The 20,906-nt window shown below is 43.9% G+C and overlaps 1 protein-coding gene across 2 annotated transcripts in view; it reads left to right on the top strand.

Annotated features, from left to right (window-relative positions):
- Positions 1–20,906, top strand: part of ankrd11 (ankyrin repeat domain 11) — a 220,112-nt gene that overhangs the window by 171,378 nt on the left and 27,828 nt on the right. For both annotated transcript variants that reach the window (XM_067998032.1, XM_067998031.1), the window contains 2 exons: positions 7,803–8,003; positions 8,980–9,122. In XM_067998032.1, the coding sequence (XP_067854133.1) occupies positions 7,803–8,003; positions 8,980–9,122 (344 nt within the window). The remainder of the gene's footprint in view (positions 1–7,802; positions 8,004–8,979; positions 9,123–20,906) is intronic.

The following is a 20,906-nucleotide window of genomic DNA, read 5'->3' on the forward strand; positions in this document are numbered from 1 at the left end:
CGAGTGGTTATGATCTGGAATGCACTGCCCGAGGGGGTGGTGGAGGCAGATTCAAAGGGGAACTGGATAAGTACTTGAAAGGAAAAATTTTGCAGGGCTACGGGGATAGGGCAGGGAAATGGGACTAGCTGGATTGCTCTTGCATAGAGCCAGCATGGACTCATGGGCTGAATGGCCTCCTTCCATGCAGTAACTTTTCTGTGATTTCATAGAATCAATCAGTGCTGCTTAATTAAGGAGCTGTGGTGTTTTTGTGCTTTTCTTTGTAATGATCTGTCACTAACAAGAGAAAAGCTGCTTTTGGTGAGATTGCTTGCAATTTGTAGTGCTACAGTTGATCAAACTAAAGTTCTCTAATTGTCATGATGCTGTTCTCCATGTGGTCTTGTAATGCTACAGTTGATTGTCTGTTTAACTACTGTAGTTATATAATTGCAGTGCTATTAACCACAATAGTGATTTGTGTTAGTATCACCAACGGTATTCATTATAGTAGTAACTTGTGGTGTCCTAATAGTTACATGGGTGTGTAGTGCTGTTCCTGGCTGCACTGGCCCACATAAGCATAGTATGTTATGCCAAAATCATCTTGCGGAATCCTTCATGTTTTCACTTTGAAAATCCCTGGATACAGCTATCTTCACCGTGTTAAAGTCTTGAAAGTATAGCCTGCTACATGCCGTCTGTGGAGTCCAGTACATTTGATGTGCTCCATGTGAAGTCCTTTGTGTCCTTTATTTGGTGACCGTAGTCTAGTATGTGTCTCGAGTTTTCCTCCATGTGCTCCCCGTGTCCTTTGCTGCAAAGTAAAGCTGCAGCATGTTTGGAAAAGTCCAAAATATGTCCTTTTGTCTACTGCGCACCGAGATTTCTTCCATGTGCTCCCCTCTGTCCTTCGCTGCATGTAAAGCCACAGCACATTTGATTATGGTCCACTATATGTCCTTTGTTCTCCATATGCTGAGGTTTCCTCCATGTGCTCCTCTATGTTGTTTGGTGCATGAACAAAAGCACCAAACAAAGGATAAAGAGGGCTTCACATGGAGCACCCCAACTGCACTGGTTTTCACATACAGCATGTAGTGGACTATACCCACGGATTTTCACTCACTGAAGACCTAAAGGATTCCCCAAGTTGAATTCGGCATAGTATATTATACTTGCATGGGCAAGAACAGTCAGGAGAAATGTGTAGCCACGTGGAGAACAGCACCAGTCTCGTGTAACTATTAGGAGACCACAAGTAATTACACTGATTTAATGTAGTCACTGGTGATACTTACACGAATCACCACTGAGGTTAATAGCACTGCAATTATACAACTAAAGTAGTTAATCAGGCAATCAATTGCAGCATTATGATATCACATGGAGCACAGCACTATCTCGTTTAACTACTAGGGATCCTTTAACTACTAAGATTAGTATCACTTCTGAGATTACCTACTGAGTTTAATTCTACTGCAATTATACACATAAAGTATTTTATCAATCAATTGTAGCACTATGAATTGCAATTATACAACTCAACAAAAGCAGCCATTTGAGTGTTGGTGACAGATCCTTCCCAAAAAAAACCACAAAGACACCACAGCTACTTAACTTAGCAGGACAGACTGATTTCAAGCAACAATTTCCGACAGCAAGGCACAGGACTCCTGGAAGGTTTAACTTCATGGATGAGGAGGTGACAGCATTATCGTCTGCTTTGCACTACCACTGAGTCAAGGACGAGGGGAGACGAACACTGAGGAGAAACAGCTACTGCACCTCACATGAGCTTGCACTACCTGTGCATAGGGTCATCTTTTTGAAGGGGCCCACGAGTCAATTGCCGGGTTGGTAAGGCATCGATGAACAGGTTGACAGTGTGCAGGTGTTTCTTAATGGCACTGTTGCTGATTCCTATCATTACTCCACTGATTAGGAGGAGGCTGACAGGTCAGCCAGTACTTGGCCAGGTTAGAGTTATCCTGTTTTTCTGGGTGATCAAACACATTAACAGGTAGATGCCATTGTCCTAGCTGCACTGAGGCAACTTGGCTATGGGTGTGGCAAGCTCTGGGTGTATGGGTCTTCTGCACCTCAGGTAGGATGTTCTCGCGTCCTGGGATCTTTGCTGTGCCCAGTGCACTGAGCTATTTTCCAATGTCATGTGGAGTGAACCCACAGGTTGGACGCTGGTACCTGTGATGGTCGGGGCCTCAGGAGGAAGCAGAGTAGGATCGTGCATTCAGCACCTCTGGCTGATGACGCTTGCATACTTCGGTATGCCATTGCAGGGCTCCACCCCGTTTCGGGTTGTGGGAGAACCTCCTTGTCAGTTGCCAAGTTGTCCTCTACCTTTCTCAACACAGATGAGGCGAAGCCACAGAGCTTTGCTCTGATTGATTGGTTATTGAACAGCTTAGCTCTGCTGCGAGCAAGCTGCCTTTCGGCGTTTAGCGTGCAGGCAGCCCTTTATATGGTAGTTTCACTAGGTTCGTAGCCCATTCATTTGATGCTCCTGAGATGCACAAGGCTTAGTCCCCTGACGTGATGATCTAAGAGCAGGCCATGAGGGAATGTTAGCTCTGTGCCTTGTCTGAACTCGGGGTGTTAGTGCTGTGTGTTGTCTAAATTCGGGAGTGTTAGTGCTAAGCATTGTCTGAACTGAGATGTTATGCTGCAGTGCCGTTGCACACTGGCAACTATCTTTGTGTTGTCAAGCAGTGCTTGAATGTAGCACAGGAAGTGCAGGCGGCCTCCAGCTTGACTGCTTCTGATTGGATCAAATTACACATTCAGGGCAGAATGCTGGGTGACTGGTGCCCAATTATACCTCCCACTTCCCTGCATTGTCTGTACACTAGAGAACATGGCGTTGCCCATAGGCGCATCCTTTTTTTTTCTTCCTTCTCCCCCACTCCGTCCCTTATAAGCTGATCATCTGTAATATCTTTTAGTTCTGATAAATGGTTATGCCTGAAATGTAGGGCTGGAAATTGCTCCGAGCGGTGAACCAACAGTGCTCGCCGTTCATTAGATTTAAATTCACCCACTAAGACACCGCGTTCTTTTTGGCGGCAACTTCCTTGAACTGCGACTTCAAATAACATCAGCGTTCTTTCCCGGGCTATGAGTGGTGAAAGGATCTCTTAAGGCCCCTCAACCAATCAGCTTGAAGCAAGCCACGCAGAGAGAAGCAGGAATGCAGTTCACAGACCAACAGCACAGATTAAAAACCTGGGTATGCCCAATAAGGTATTGTAACATGACACAGAGAGAGCAAAATAAGGAGAGGATAAGATTAAAAGATAGAAGGAACAAGTTTTTAAAAATAGTTTTTCATTTTTTAATTTAATTTTTTTTAAATGTCCAAAAACTATTAAAATCAGGAGTAATGAGACTCCACATTCTTAAAAGTAAATTTTTAGTGCCAGAATGTTGTTTGGCAGTCATTAAGACATGCCACGCTGTTGAAACTTAGTTTAGACCTAAAAAACTGAACCTACCTGTTTTGTGGTGAGATTAGTTTATTTCCAGCTGGGCAGGAGGGCAAGTTGGCACTGGTCCATTGATTCTATTGATTGCAGCTGGCGATATCCCTTTAAGGCGAAACTGTCACCTCACCGGCGAACCAGGCAGAGCAAGTTCCGATTTCTGCGTTTGACTGTGCATGTGCGGTCACTGGAACTTGCTCTTCGATTTTGCCCTTAATAACAGTGTGCGCTGTTAGGCTCATTGTTATTTTAAAAGCAATTTCTGGGCCATTGACTTGTCACTTCTCTCCACAGATGCTATGCTTGACTTGCTGAGTGTTTCCAACATTTTCTGCTTTTGATTCTTTTTATCTAATTAGGAGGCCAGTAACTTTGTACTAGATGACATCAGAGTGTATCATTGGCCCGGACCATAGACTAAGTTTATTTCCATTTCTTATCAAAGACTGCAAGTTGCCACTTTTTCACAAAGGGTCGAGGAAATCTGAAACACTCTGCCGTAAAAGGCTGTGGATGTTCAGCCAACTGAAATTTTCAAGACTAAGATCGATAGATTTTGGTCAACAGTTAGATCCAAGCTCAAATGATATTCATCTGGCCTGGATCCCCCGACTAGATCACATCAAGGTGTACCATTGCTCCCTGTCCATGGTCAAAACTACTTATTACTTCAAGGTTATCCTAGAGAACATAAACAAGTCCAAAATTATTTTTCTCCACTACTAACTGTCTCTTCAGATTTCCTCCTACCTCACCCCTCAACTTCATCTTTACCTCAAAACGTGTCTTTAACTTTCCTTTGTCCAAAACCGAAGCTGTCCTCAGTGGACCACTGATACTCTGCTCCTAAATCTTCCCTCAGCTGCCTTCACCCTTCCCATTCTTTGAAATTTCTCCCTGCCATCTCTTCTCGGCTCACTTATCTTGTCCCTGAAGTCAACCGTGTTTCCTCGATCTCCTCCATACTCAGCTCCTGACCGCTCAACTTCACCTCCTTAGCCCGTTTGCCAGCATCATGAACCTATCTTTCACATGGCACCGTCTCCACCTTCAAAACCCCTGTCATCACTCCCTTCCTCAAGAAACCCACCCTAAACCCATTCATTCCCTGCAACTACTGTCCTATCTTAAATATTCTCATCCTCTTCAAATTTCTGGAATGTGTTGCATTACAACTATGCTCTCCTCTCTTTCTCCACTTCTCAATTGAGTTCCTACAATTTGACTTCTACCTACCCACCCCCCCCACCCCACAACAGTCAGTCATAAACAACATCCTGTGCAACTATGCCCATGGCTTCCTGTTTCTTCCTATCCTCCTTGACCTCTCACTCCTTCCGTTGACACAGACCACTCTGTTCTCTTCCAGCATTTCTCCTATGTGGCCTACCTCTGGCGCACTACTGGTTCCAGTCTCTCATTTGACATTGCAGGCACTACATTGGTGCCAACAGCATTTCCTTCTCTGTTTCCCTGGTCACCTCCAGGACATCTTGGGGGTCCATTCTTAGCTGCCTCCTCTTCACTATTTGAATACACATTATCTGAATGTGTGAGGTTGAGGTCAGCTTCCACATTAATATTGACAGACCCATCTCTACTTTGCTGCCTCTTCCATTGACCCAAAAATTATTAGTTCAATCTTAAATTGCCTATCTGATACCAAGATCTGGATGAACTAGCTGAAAGTCGGCAAAACTGCGGCCGTTTTCTTCAGTGCCCGTCAGTACCTCCTAGTCTCTAGGATTCTCTAACTGGTTCCCCCTACCTTGCCACCATTCTCCCTACTTTGAAAAACTTCCTCAAAACCTTTTTTCATCTGTAACCCATCCTAGCCCCTGCGTTCCCATTTTCTCCATGTTCAGTGTCCGCTGTCTCCCTTTCCTCATTGCGAAGTTCTTTGAGATATCTTTCTGCCCACTCATTCCCAAACTGTACTTGTTCATGGTAAACAGATATTTGGAATCTCACCACTGGATGATGCTCAATTTTTCCAACAGGAGGAATAGAATATCTGATACTTTTCAGTTTCACTGGGCTGAAAATATCATTTAGCTTGCAACTAAGCCTGCTATTTATCATGAGAATGGACATGGCTGGGAGAGCCCTATTTTTCCAAGTACGTCTCCAATTTTCCAAAAAGACTAATATAGATTTTTGCTACACTTGCTGTAATTCAGAATTTTGGCCTATTCAAATTTCTCTCTCTGCTTTCCTTCTCCCCTCTGTCCCACCTCTGCTCCAAAATAGCACTTGATCAAGGGCTGCTCTTCAGACATTTGAGAAAACCATGAAGCTTCTTAACCTGAAGATTTGGGAATTATCACGAGCTCCTTGATCTACTCTATTTTCGAGAGTCATTCCCGCTCAGATTACAACTTCAAGTTGACATCAGTTATGTTCTCATGTCACACATGGAGCTATACTTCAGATCACTTCATAAATAAAAAGAGAGAGAACGCCTCAGAATTGCAACAAAAAGTTTGGAGGAATACACAAATGTTAATAACTGTGATAACAGATCGAAGAACCTTGGATATTTCAGATCACAACCAAGAATGCAGGACCTCACAGACACTCCAAGCTGATTCCATGCTGTCTACAAGTCGACTTTATCCCACCAGAGGGCCTCAGACCTCAACTTTGGACTGTTGTCTCCTCCCTGTCCTCCATTTGCAAACACGACATGCCTCCTAACTCTGCTATGCCTGTTTAACCTGAATTCCCTCTGACCATTTGCATGCACGTTTTGTCTGCCACTCTTGACCTGAGCCCATTACTTCTATCTCCATTTTCTTTCAACCCTTTCTCTCTTTCTATTCCTTTCACTCAGCCATACCAGCTTTTATTTCTCCCCATCAGATACTTTGCCTGACCTCTATTGCTCTGGCACAATCTATTGAAATGTGGATTCAACACTCTCGCTTTCTCACTTCTCACTCTCATCTACCATCTCCACCAATGCTCATCTTGTTCATGAAACCCAACTCCTGCTCTTTTGACCCCACTCCCACTAAACTCTAACCACCCAGCTTCATTTCTTGGCCCCCATGCTAGCTTTTTTATTCGTTCATCGGATGTGGGCATTGCTGGCACGGCCAACATTTATTGCCCATCCCTAATTGCCCTTGAGCTGGACCAGCCACATAAAGACTGTGGCTACAAGAGCAGGTCAGAGACTGGGTATTCTGCAGCGAGTGACTCACCACCTGACTCCCCAAAGCCATCTACAAGGCACAAGTCAGGAGTGTGATGGAATACTCTCCACTTGCTTGGATGAGTGCAGCTCCAACAACACTCAAGAAGCTCAACACCAACAAGGACAAAGCAGCCTGCTTGATTGGCACCCCATCTACCACCCTAAACATTCACTCCCTTCTCCACCGGCGCACTGTGGCTGTAGTGTGTACCATCCATAGGATGCACTGCAGCAACTCACTAAGGCTTCTTCGACAGCACCTCCCTAACCCGCGACCTCTACCACCTAGAAGGACAAGAGCAGCAGGCACATGGGAACAACACCACCTGCACATTCCCCTCCAAGTCACACACCATCCTGACTTGGCAATATATCGCCGTTCCTTCATCATCACTGGGTCAAAATCTAGGAGCTCCCTTCCTAACAGCACTGTGGGAGAACCTTCACCACACGGACTGCAGCGGTTCAAGAAGGCGGCTCACCACCACCTTCTCGAGGGCAGTTAGGGATGGGCAATAAATGCTGGCCTTGCCAGCGACACCCACATCCCATGAACGAATTTTAAAAAGTGATGAGCCGCCTTCTTGAACTGCTGCAGTCCGTGTGCTGAAGGTTCTCCCGTAGTGCTGTTAGCTAGGGAGTTCCAGGATTTTGATCCTGTTAGGGTCAAAATCCTGGAACCCATTGTAAATGGTTCCCTCTCCTTGGGCACCTGCCCCCTCACTTTCAAAACCACCATCGTTACTCAGCCTCATCCCTTCTGTCCTTGCAAACACCTTCAACCAAAGAATGGAAGAAAGGCTGCCTGTTATGTTGTGGTTGATAACGTACGTTGTTGTTCTACACCTCTCACATCAGGAGGTGTGCATCAAGTGCAGCCAAACAAAGCATTCAAAAAAGCACACAGAAGAGGAGATGCAGTTGACAAGATACCAGTTGCCCATTCCTGCCATATACCAAACTTTATAGCACAATACATTAAGCCCAAGATATTGCAGAAACTTTCAGATGACTAAAATGAGCACCCATATTTTTCATCATTGTTAACCACGGGATAAAGAAGTTGGTAACTTTTAATATAACTAGTCTACAGATAACTAAAAAGTTTATGTTGTGCACAGATCGTACGCCAAAGCATCCCTCGCAGTCGATTCTTGGACAAAAGAGAACACCAAGTTCTGCCTCCAAAACCAAAGACAAAGTAAATAAGAGAAATGAACGTGGAGAGACGCGACTTCACAGAGCTGCCATTCGGGGAGATGCACGAAGGATAAAAGAACTCATAAGCGAAGGTGCTGATGTAAATGTGAAAGACTTTGCAGGTAATGTAACTATCAATAATTCATACTTGAAAGCTTATTATAAGCAAAATATTCTGCATCGTGAGTAATGCAGCAATTTAGCTGTCTGCTTACCGCTCCTATGTTTGTAAGCAGTAGGGGGAGAAAATAGAGGAAAGAGGAAAAATATGTACTGTTGGATCAAGTATATGTGCTTATCCCAATTAGCTATCTGATGTATTTCTAGGGCTGAGATAACAGTTGCAGTTACTCACTTCTGTACCCTAAGCTTTGCTGGTTCAGAGCTGTATAAGTGAAACATTTTAGGAGAAGTGCATTAGTCCAGGAAAAGGATACACTGTTGAGGGCATATGGAATTCCTTCATTTTCTCTTTTAAACCTCACAACCACATATCAACTGATGACAGGCAGGCAACTCATCCCAGTCATATGCTAATGGTAAAAGAGGCAAATCTGTATCCATGGCACTACATCACGACAACATCTGGTAAGCATGCTTTTTATCAAATAAGCTATTGGCCAACATTACTGTCAGGAATGAATTAGACAAGTTAACAATGTTTGTCGATTCTCCTAGCTAAAGGGAATCATCAGTGACAATATGGACGGTAAAAGGGACGGAACTACATTTAGTTGCTCAAAGAACACAGTCACCCTCCTAGCAGTCGATGACTCAAACTGCACATTTAAGTTGAATCATGAAATCCCAAACACACTCATTTAGGGCAGGTACTCTACTGCTGTGCTGCCAAACTGTTGCCTTTTGTTTCATTGACTAAATTTTCAAATCCAGTACATAAAATGAATCTATTCTGTTAGTTGCATATTTGTTGAGGTTGGAGAAACTATATAAGGAAAAGAAAATTGAATATTTTTTTGGAAAAAGCTCAACAATGCACCTCCACTGAATGTTTGTTAAGATAGAATACACTGAGGTGCTGAATAAACAAGTAATGTTCATTGGGATATTTAAGAGTTGGTTTGATTATATTTTCAGGCTGGACTGCACTGCATGAGGCATGTAATAGAGGTTACTATGATGTTGCTAAGCAACTCCTAGCAGCAGGTGCTGAGGTCAATACAAAAGGCTTGGACGATGACACACCTCTCCATGACGCAGCTAACAATGGTCACCGCAAGGTCTGTTCAAGTTGATGGTTCTCGTGTTTAAAGCTTTGTTCTTGATTTTGAGAAATGTATCTGTTATTGACAAAGGAGTACTGATTGCAGTAATTCCAGTTCTCCAGAGGAGGGTGTTCCTCGTGTAAAACTTCTTCATTTCTGCACTGATTGGAAATTTTCTATGGAAATTTTCTACGGCATATGCATCTCCACGGGGGCTCTTTTCACCCTCCTCCCCACAAAAAGCGCCATATCCACCAGTTGATAGCAGTTTGCAATTTGTCTTTTAGTTTCCATTTGTGAGATAGTGAAGTTCTAATGACGTGTATAGTATACCTCACATACTCTCCCATTCATTGTTTCACATCAGGTGTTCAACATAATTGTCATCTTCCATGCCGTATTAATAGAGCGCAAAGCACCAAGCACAACAAGTGCATAGATATTTCCTTTTATAAGATTTAGAAATTATGTGCAAAAATATTACTGCTGTGTTGGACAAAGGAGATGCAGTGGATGTAAATATTATCAACAAGTTTCCATGTCACAAATTATTACGGTAAAGCACATGAAATTTTGGGTTAGGTGAAGAACTAAATAGAAATTGGTTCAAAACAGAAGCAGGGCAGCTATAAGTGGAAGCTTTTCGTGCCGAAAACGAGTTCAGAATGGCAATACTCCAGGGGTCAGTCTTTAATAATGTATAAATGACTTGGATGAGCAAATTGAAAGAAAGGCCTCAAAGTTTGTCGATACCAGTAAAATTGGAGGAAAAGCAAATAATAAGGAATAATATAACTAGAATCAGAAAGGTTTGGATGTTTTGGGAAACTGGGCCATTACATAGTTTCAATGTAGACAAATTTATTAGCATATGAGCGAGGAGCTAAAGTAGTATGTGTTGAATAGAACAGTTATACATTGTGCTGTTCAAGAAAGGCATGTCGGGGTTATTGTTCGAAAATTGTTGAAACCAGCATGGGGCTATTGTGAAAAAGGCAAATGGTGTATTCAGTTGCATTAGTAGAGAGATACATTACAAACTGAAAGAGATGGTCGAATCAGTAGCTTACAACACCATCTGGTGTACTATCTACAGTAGCACAGGAAGGATAATGTTATCCCTGAGAGATTGCAACAAAGATGATATCATCTTGGAAATATAAGTCACAAATGGAGGTTAAGGAAGTTGGGCTTGTTTTTTGTTTGAAAAGAGGATAGTTTGAGATGATGTATTAGATTTACCCAACATTGTAAAGGACATTGATCAAACAAATGATTCAAGCTGACAAAAGGCTCAAAAACTTATCATAATTTAAAAATGAGAGAATTGAAGCAGAACTGTTTTTACAACTGATATAAGAATGGAATAAGTTACGAAGGAATGCCACTGAAGCAAATATAAATGGGCTTACATAAAAATTAGATATATTAGTGGAGAGAGAGGAATTATGGGATACGGTGGGATGTGGGTGGCTTGGAAGTGCTTGATGATCACAAGATAATTAAGGATGAGGAAGACCATTTGGCCCGTATTAGTTCATCCAGAAGCACCCTATATTCTCCAACTGCCCCCCCAACTACTACAACACCTAATTGTTTAAAAAAAAATTCTGCATTTTCATTTCCACCACTCTACCAAGAAGTCCATTCCAAGTGTTGATCCCGCTGCATAAAGACGGACTACCTGATATTAGTTTTCATTTTACGAGTTGAAACCTATAATCCCCTTGTCCTACTTAACTTGAGGTAATATTCTAGATTCACCTTTTCCATACCATTTACTATCTATATACCTCTGAGACTGAAAACTCTAAGTCTCTCCAGTCTTTTCTAATACTTTAGACTGCTGATAACAGGGATCAGTCTCGTGCTTCTTCTTTGCACTGCTTCCAGTACTTGTGTCCAATTCTGGTCGCTGAGACACAATATTTCATGGATATGGATACGAAATTAGTTGAAGGATAGAAAGCAATAATCGTTCGTTAGAGAAGTTATGTTGGATGGAGGTTGGGGAGGGAGAGAAGTATGAAGTGGGGTGCTCCCACTTCATTTGATGTTGGGACCATGACTGTTTCTGATTTACATAAATGAGCTAGACACAGAAACTCAGTGCAAAGTGGTCAAATTTACATGTTGGTAGCAGGGTAATATGATTCCCCTTTTTTTCTTTCCTCTTTTCTACCACTCTCCCTTCCTAAAACTGAATTGCTGTAAACTGTTCATTCACCTTTGAAGGTGACATTGTAGATTTAAACCTAAAGTAAAATGACCTCTGAGTTTCCTGGGCCACCTTCCAGGACGAATTGGTGACCTCCCTGGTCCTTGGGGAAATCCTAAACCACAAAACCAAGCTGTGAAGTAAGTAATGGGGGGGGGTCTGGAGATTGGTGCTCGAGGGGAGAGAGACTGTAAAATAGGGGCTCGGGTGAGAGAGAGACTAGGGAATGGGGATCGGGAGATTGGGTCGGGCAGGGGGGTGAGGGGGACTGAGAGTCGGGGGTATTGAGGCATGAACAAGGGGACAAGAGGGAAACTGGGGGTCAGGGGGATTGGAGCTTGGGTGAGGGTGGGAGAGAGAAGACTAGGATAGGGTGGGCGGGGGCCCCAGCATTTCCTGCAGAGCAGGAAGCAGCAGCCATAACATGAGTGGGAGTGACACTGAGAAAGAAGCAGCCAGTAAAGGGGTGCATGAAACCTGGGGACCTTACTGGGTGAGCAGTGAAAGATTGTTTCCATTGGTGAGTGAATGGGGAACAAGGGTAGGAAGACTGATTATTCTCAATACGCGCGGGGAGCTGCACGCTCTGATTTTATACCGCAAGCTCCAATACATGGAGGTTTGAGAAGTAGGAGGAATGATTACGGGCCGGCAGTCGCTCATAGTCGTTCTGTGGAGCTGGGAGAAGCACTCCTCCTCCTATATGATCCACAGAAGGAGATGTTAAAGAAATGGTAGGGACATTTTTTTTTAACTACCTTCAGCAGTACTTTTACGGATTGCCGTTTAGGCCACTAAAGAATTGGAGAAACTATTCCGAGCGCATGCTCCACCTAGTTTTTCACGTATTTATCAGAAGGGTCCTGAAATGGATGCAGGACACTTTGCATGTTTAAATTGATCCAATGCTGATTTGAGGCAGCCGCCAGATATACCTAAAAGCAGTGAGGACCATTATAGCGGCGGCCATGCTGCCAGTGCCGATTAGGTGCAGGATCTTGCGCCCAGAAAGTGGTATACACTGAGTCCATTTTACGATCAAAAAACAGGCAAACCGTGTCCCAATTTCTACCCCAGTGTGTCCAAATAACTTCTGCTGAATGTGGCCCGCACCAAGTGCCAGGATGCCGGATCAGGCCCACCACATAAATTGAGTTTTGTAAACAATTTTACAACACCAAGTTATAGTCCAGCAATTTTATTTTAAATTCACAAGCTTTCGGAGGCTACCTCCTTCGTCAGGTGAACGATGTGAAAATGAAATCCTCGAGAATTTAAAATAAAATTGCTGGACTATAACTTGGTGTTGTAAAATTGTTTACAATTGTCAACCCCAGTCCATCACCGGCATCTCCACATCATAAATTGAGTTTGACACCCCTGATCTAAAGCCTGCAGGAGAACTTTGGTTCACATGAAGGATTCATTACTTTTCAACTTGAATAATCTGTTTCAGATAATCTACTGACCAAATAACTCTGGTTTTGTTTTATTCTGCATGAGTAGAGACCAGAGTATTGCCATGAAAACAGTATTAGAGATATGGCTGGGAGGAATGAATAATAACATTTATATTAAACTTTTGTTCTCTGGTTGCTCCACTTACAGTTTTGCCTACTGAGGGCTTAAGAAGCATAATGGCCAATGAACGATGCTTGCGTTCAGTGATATTATTTTCATTGGGCAGAATGTTCTTCAGTTTGTATATTGAAGCCTTCCTAAAAAGCCAAAAATTAAGTTGTGGGCTTCCTTGGGGGTGGGGGGGAGGGTGCAGGAAGTTCTATACAATGGAATACTTCAGACATGAGACCAAACATGAGCTAAGAGCATGATCTGGAAATTAACATTAGCATTTGATACGGACTCATGGACACAATTTAATGCGAAATCAAAAGGAAAAGAATTTGTGAACACTTTTAAGAAAATTATATTGACTCTGGGAAATTTTGTGACAATATATGTACATGTGTCTATCTACAATTTATTAAAGATCTGTGTAGTACACACTTTCTGTAAGTGTGATATTTAGTTACTTTGTGCTTTTTCCATTATGCCTGTCTTTCAGACTTAAACTTACGTATTTATTATGCTTCTGCTCGCTCATCTCCATCTGCAAAGAAGGTGGCGCTCTTCTCCACAGAATTACTTGCCTGAGGCCTGTAAAATTGGGCCTCTCCCTGCTCATGCTGCTCCTGTACTCAGTGCCTATGCATTCTCCATAAGAAAAGCCCCACAACTGCTAATGCTTAACACCATCATTATTTTAGTTAAAGCCCAGTAAGCACTTTTAAAAAAAAACTTAATGCCACTTGGGTCACAGCCATGAACATATCTATATGGCTTTTCATAGGTGGAGACACGATTCCATGGTGCTTTCCACTTCCAATGAACACATTTACATTGTTATAGTGCTTTATTGAATTATTGTTTTTGAAGTGTAGTCACTGTTATGTAGCTAAACACTGGAGCCAATTTGTGCACAGCAAAGTCCTAACAACAGCAATGAGATAAATGACCAGTTATTCTGTTCTGGTATTGGTTGAGGGAGGAAGGTTGGCCAGGACACTAATGAATTCTCCTGTGAATAGTGCCATGGGATCTTTTATGTCAACCTGAGTAGGCAGTTGAACCCTCGGTTTAACTGAAAGATGGCACCTCCGACAATGCGCTCCCGTAGCACTGTACTGAAGTGTCAGTCTAAATTTTGTGCTCAAGTCCTGGAATGGGACTTGAACCTACAACCTTTTAGCTCAGATGTAAGTGCTATCACAAGTGCCAATTTGGCTCAAAGTACCACAATCATGGTTCCAGAGCCATCATCCTATCCGCTACCCCGACAAACCCTCCCAGTACTCCTAAATCCCACAAAACCTCCCATTGATTTCCACCCGCCCCCAGTAATCCTGCATCTAACTCCCTTTCTCAATACTCCACCACTTTCGTGCCCCAGCAACCTCCTCTCACCACTTTGACAGTCCCAACACACCACTCAGTGCAGCCAGAACCATCTACAAAACCACATGATCCTGTCCACTCCTCAGTACTTCTGTCCATCTGGAACATAGTCCTGCCAACTTTCTGTGTCCAGGTTTTAAGAGATAAAACAGAGTACATGACTAACCAAACGTAATACTATCTATGTCCATAAAAATATGAACATAATCATGCGAATACCCTAACAGTTCTAGAATACGCCAATATAAATGCAATTTGACTTTAGTAATAAAAACAGAAAATGCTGGAGAAACTCAGCAAGTGAGGCAGCATCTGTGGAGAAACAAACAGTTAACGTTTCAGGTCGAAGACCTTTCGCGTTGAAGGGTTAACTCTGTTTCTTTCTCCACAGATGCTGCCTAACTTGCCGAGTTTCTCCTGCATTTTCTGTTCTTATTTCAAATTTCCAGCTGTATTTTACTTTTGATTTTGACTTGAGTAATATCTCGTACAGTAATATATTGTATTTTTCATGGCATAAAACAGCCTATCCTCCAACTTACTGAGCAGTGGCACAGGAGATTAGCTGGTTAGTCGACATTAAACAAATGTTGTGTGCACGCAAGATCAAATCTTCTTTTTTTTTAAAAAGGTCATATTTGAAAACTAAATGGATGATGAGTTTAAATGACAGAGTTTTGTCAAATGTACTTCCCGGTGCAAAATATGCTATATATGTAGTTTGTAGTGTCAATGATTATAACCATACTTAAGATCCAGGAAATAGCAGAATAATTAAAAGCAAAAATATTTGTAGCAAGAATCACTGATAGTTGGAAAACCTATTACTAAATGAGTAGCCTCTCCTTTTTATTGGGATGAGCTACTTTGTATTTTAGAGTTATATTACGTTTCTTGCTGCAGATAACTTGTACAAATTTTATTAATACAGAGGATGCCAGATATTTTGTATGTTCAAATGATGAATTGGGATAATTAATAACAGTGCGATTGGACAAAGAAGGAATGCTGAAATAATGTTCTGAGTAGAGCGAGAGCTGGAACAAAGGACCAGCATGTTTAATCAACCGCTCACCTTAAATCTGTTTCAACACTGTTCTGTTCCTCTTTTTGTACTGTTGTTGTTAGTCTTTCAGTTAAGTATAGATTCACCAAGTGGTATGCCATACTGATCAGTCTGCTCAGTCTCCAATAAAAAAAACTTGTTTTTGGAAAGAAAAATACAATGCCTAATTGGCTAGTGAACAAGATAAGAGCTTATCTTTAGTTTGTTGATCAGTAGAATCATCTGAGAGAACATCAAAGTTATGTAGTTATAAAGGTGTCACAAAGATGGGTGTTTACAGATTTGGTGGAATACTAAAGTTCCTAACGGTAAGATATAGAGCTGAGCAGTCGGCAGACCTTTTTCAGCTATCTGTACTGGTTTTTTCCCCAGTACTTGATAACTGGACCCACTGCCCATCCCCCGACCATGCCTGCTCTTGCTTTCATCAATGAGCACTGGATCTTTGCTCAAATTTGGCTTTCAAATTCCTGGATTTCTCTGCCATCAAGACTATGCCACTACATTACAAGACTCAACTGTGGTGACTCTCATCTGCTATTCACTTGCTTAAGTTTTAAGGTAACTTTGTCTAGCCTACAGCTCAACCCACTGCTGTTACCTGCTGGAGCTTATGGTCCTACTGGTTTTTCAGCTTCATCTTGCTACAGTGTGGTCCCTGGTCAGAAATTCACTCTGCTGGGCTGCAGTCAATTTCTTCGCCGCTTCTGGATCTTATAGTGACCTCCAACTTCGCCACCATTTTTCTGCCCATTCTGCACACCTCCTGGCTCTTCATTCCCATGGAAACACCTCCAGCAGTCCGTCCTCTGATACGCTACTCTTCAAGTAGCTTCTGGACTCACTCGCCCTTCGCACCTGTTTCCGAACCTGGACGTCAGTTCGTTGATGCTCCAAACAAACTCCACCCTATCTATGTCAACTTTATCCTACCATGGGACCTCTGACTTTAACTTTGGACTTTCTCCTATTGTCTCCTCCCTTCCCCGTTTATTACCAGGACATATCTATTCTAATCTTTCTATGTAACCAAGCCTCTGTGACTTGAGCTTCCCTGTGTCCGTTTGTGTGCGTGTTTTGGCTGCCGCTCCGGATCAGAGCCCACTGCTTCTATTTCCCCTTTTTTCTTCTTTTCTCTTTACCCCTCCTAGGCCCCCCTCTCCTGTCGTCGTGCCTCCTTTCATTTTTTTTCCTCTCTCATGTACTCTTTTTTTTCTTTCCTCCCCCCACTGCCAAAACCCTACCCCAACCCTTCAGCACTCCTCGATGTTCCTCCTATCCTGCTGCCATCCCTAGCTCGACTCCCTCTTAGATAAGCTTCCCTCCGTGTCTCTCTTGGCATCCTCCAAAGGGCCCATCGAGGCCCTAGTCATTGCTTCCTTATTGCAGCAACCCCAACTGCTCCTTGTACTCTCGCTTACCTTTCTGCCCAACCACCCGCTGGGGGCTAATCTTGCCGATCTGCTTCCTGTCCCACTCACCCCTCCCAGCACTAACCCTGTGGACTCTGCCAGCAGATCAGCTATCACCGCCCCTCTCAGCATCTCCCTCCCGAATGTCCGTTCACTTGTGAACAAGGCCCTTGCCATCCATGAGCTTATTGTGGATGATTGCATTGACATCATGGCCTTGACGGAAACCTTGCTGACAGGTGATGACGCCTTCCCCCTTAATGAACCTCTGCGTCTGGCTATATCTTCCACCACTTGCCTCGCCCGGACCGCCACAGTGGCGGTGTGGCCCTTATCACCAAATCACACCTTGGTCTGTCACCCTACTCCTGGCATCTTCTCATCCTGTAAATATCCCCATCCTCAATGACGGCGGAGTCCAGCATGTGAGTGCAAAAGACAAGGCTGAAGCATTTGCAACCATTTTCAGCCAGAAGTGCCAAGTGGATGATCCCTCTCGGCCTCCTCCCGATATCCCCACCATCACAGAAGCCAGTCTTCAGCCAATTCGATTCACTCCACGTGATATCAAGAAACGGCTGAGTGCACTGGATACAGCAAAGGCTATGGGCCCCGACAACAACCTGGCTGTAGTGCTGAAGACTTGTGTTCCAGAACTAACTGCGCCTCTAGCCAAGCTGTTCCAGTACAGCTACAACACTGGCATCTACCCGACAATGTGGAAAATTGCCCAGGTATGTCCTGTCCACAAAAAGCAGGACAAATCCAATCCGGCCAATTACAGTCCCATCAGTCTCCTCTCAATCATCAGCAAAGTGATGGAAGGTGTCGTCAACAGTGCTATCAAGCGGCGCTTACTCACCAATAACCTGCTCACTGATGCTCAGTTTGGATTCCGCCAGGACCACTCTGCTCCAGACCTCATTGCAGCCTTGGTCCAAACATGGACAAAAGAGCTGAATTCCAGAGGTGAGGTGAGAGTGACTGCCCTTGACATCAAGGCAGCATTTGACCGAGTGTGGCACCAAGGCGCCCTAGTAAAACTGAAGTCAGTGGGTATCAGGGGGAAAACTCTCCAGTGGCTGGAGTCATACCTAGCACAAAGCAAGATGGTAGTGGTTGTTGGAGGCCAATCATCTCAGTCCCAGGACATTACTGCAGGAGTTCCTCAAGGCAGTGTCCTTGGCCCAACCATCTTCAGCTGCTTCATCAATGACCTTCCCTCCATCATAAGGTGCAAAATGGGGATGTTCACTGATGATTGCACAGTGTTCAGTTCCATTCGCAACCCCTCGGATAATGAAGCAGTCCGTGCCTGCATGCAGCAAGACCTGGATAACATCCAGGCTTGGGTTGACAAGTGGCAAGTAACATTCGCGCCAGATAAGTGCCAGGCAATGACCATCTCCAACAAGAGAGAGTCTAACCACCTCCCCTTGACATTCAACGGCATTACCGTCACTGAACCCCCCCCACCACCATCAACATCCTGGGGGTCACCATTGACCAGAAACTTCACTGGACCAGCCACATAAATACTGTGGCTACAAGAGCAGGTCAGAGGCTGGGCATTCTGCGGCAAGTGACTCCCCAAAGCCTTTCCACCATCTACAAGGCACAAGTCAGGAGTGTGATGGAATACTCTGCACTTGCCTGGATGAGTGCAGCTCCAACAACACTCAAGAAGCTCGACACCATCCAGGACAAAGCAGCCCGCTTGATTGGCACCCCATCCACCACCCTAAACATTCACTCCCTTCACCACCGGCGCAGTGTGTACCATCCACAGGTTGCACTGCAGCAACTCGCCAAGGCTTCTTCGACAGCACCTCCCAAACCCGCGACCTCTACCACCTAGATGGATAAGAGCAGCAGGCACGTGGGACCAGCACCACCTGCACGTTCCCCTCCAAGTCACACACCATCCCGACTTGGAAATATATTGCCGTTCGTTCATCGTCGCTGGGTCAAAATCCTGGAACTCCCTTCCCAACAGCACTGTGGGAGAACCTTCACCACACGGACTGCAGAAGTTCAAGAAGGCGGCTCACCACCACCTTCTCAAGCGCAATTAGGGATGGGCAATAAATGCTGGCTTTGCCAGCGACACCCACATCCCATGAACAAATAAAAAACAAAATCCTTTCAGCATCTCATCTTGTTCCATCCCTCTCACCTCTCCTTTAAAATCCTTGTTCTCCAGTACCCAAGTACCACGCCAAGTTTCTCACCAAAATATCTTCACTGCTTTCCTCCCTCAGTCTCTGCACCGAATGACTTCTCATCCTAGGTGATTTCAACCTTCATCTCAACTCATCATGCTTTCCTCTGAGTTCACCGCCTTCCTATCCTCCCTTAATTGCTCCTTCCATATAAACTCTCCTACCCATATTCACGGCCACCCCCTCGACCTTGCCATCTCACGTGGCCTCTCTACTCCCATCATGTCAATCACGGATAAGGCCTTCTCTGATCACTGCCAAAAACACGACGTCAGGTTCCACGTGTACACTGACGACATCCAGCTCCGCCTCACCACCACCTCCCTTGACCCCACCACTGTCTCTGATTTATCACATTGCTTGTCTGACATCCAGTACTGGAGGAGCAATAATTTCCTCCAACTAAATATTGGGAAGACCGAAGCTATCGTCTTCAGTCCCCGCCACAAATGCCATTCCCTAGCCATTGACTCCATCCCTCTCCTTGGCCACTGTCTGAGGCTAAAACAGATCGTTCGCACCTTGGTGTCCTATTTGACCCTGAGATGAGCTTCCAACCACACATCCGCTCCATCACCAAGACTGCCTACTTCCACCGCCGTAACATCGCCAGTCTCCGGCCCTGCCTCACCTCATCTGCGTCTGAAACCCTCATCCATGCCTTTGTTACCTCTAGACTTGACTCTTTGCCCTCCTGGCTGGCCTCCTATCTTCCACCTTCCATAAACTTGTGCTGATCCAAAACTCTGCTGCCTGTATCTTAACTCACACCAAGTCCTGTTCACCCGTCACCCCTGTGCTCACTGACCTACATTGGCTCCCGGTCTGGCCTCGATTTTAAAATTCTCATCCTTTTTTTCAAATCCCTCCATGGCCTCGCCCCTTCCTATCCCAGTAACCTCCTACAGCCCTCTGAGTTCTCTGCACTCCTCCAATTCTGGCCTCTTGTGCATCTCTGATTTTAATCCCTCCACCATTGGCAGCCGTGCCTTCAGCTGCCTAAGTCCTAAGCTCAGGAATTCCCTCCCTAAACCTTTCCGCCTCTACACCTTTCCCCTCCTTTAAGACGCTCTTAAAACCTTCCTCTTTGACCAAGCCTTTGGTCACCTGTCCTAGTATTTCCTTAAGTGGCTCGGTGTCAAATTTTGTTTGGTAATTGCTCCTGTGTAGCACCTTAGGACGTTTTACTACAATAAAGGTGCTATATAAATGCAAGTTGTTATTGATTTTCAAGAATTTCTTGGCTGTAATATCCATACAAATAGATTTTGCTGTGAAGGTAGATGAATTCTGTGTATTGGAGTTACATTGGAATTTGTCTAATCAGCAGATGTTTCATTTAATCGGGGGTTTTGAAAAATAAATCGCTTTGTGTCTTTTTGTTAACTGCAAGAATCCACCTGTCATTGTCACTTTCTGTGCACAAATTTAAAAATATTTGCCTATCTTGATGAGAAAAAAATTCAACACTAAATGGAATTTTTTTTTAACATCTTTATAGCTATCAGATTACATACTACCTATGAGCTTTTGAGGCCACATTTAAAAAGTTGAAAATAGATTTGTTACATGTCAATACAAGCTGTATCAACTTCATGTATTCAAACTGTAATTTTCTTTTCAATTTATCATCTGAGGAAGAGGCTATGTGATTCTGAAAAGCTGTGAGAATGTTTGTCATCTAGGTTAATAACCACCAAACCATTGAGGATAGGTAGGTTGATATGAAGGTTGAGGCCATAGGTCACTATTGTCATGCCACTAGGCTATTCTCAACTCTCCGAATATTATACTGAGTGCATTGCTAGTATTTGATCTAAGTTTCCAATACTACTTGAGCCACAGTACTGATTTATAAAAGCTTCACATTGTAGTCGAGAAATGTTTTCATGATATATGAAAGAAGGGGACCAGTAATTGGTTGAT

The sequence above is a fragment of the Heptranchias perlo genome, chromosome 16 (assembly GCF_035084215.1).
Source record: "Heptranchias perlo isolate sHepPer1 chromosome 16, sHepPer1.hap1, whole genome shotgun sequence".
NCBI classification, from domain to species: Eukaryota; Metazoa; Chordata; class Chondrichthyes; order Hexanchiformes; family Hexanchidae; genus Heptranchias; species Heptranchias perlo.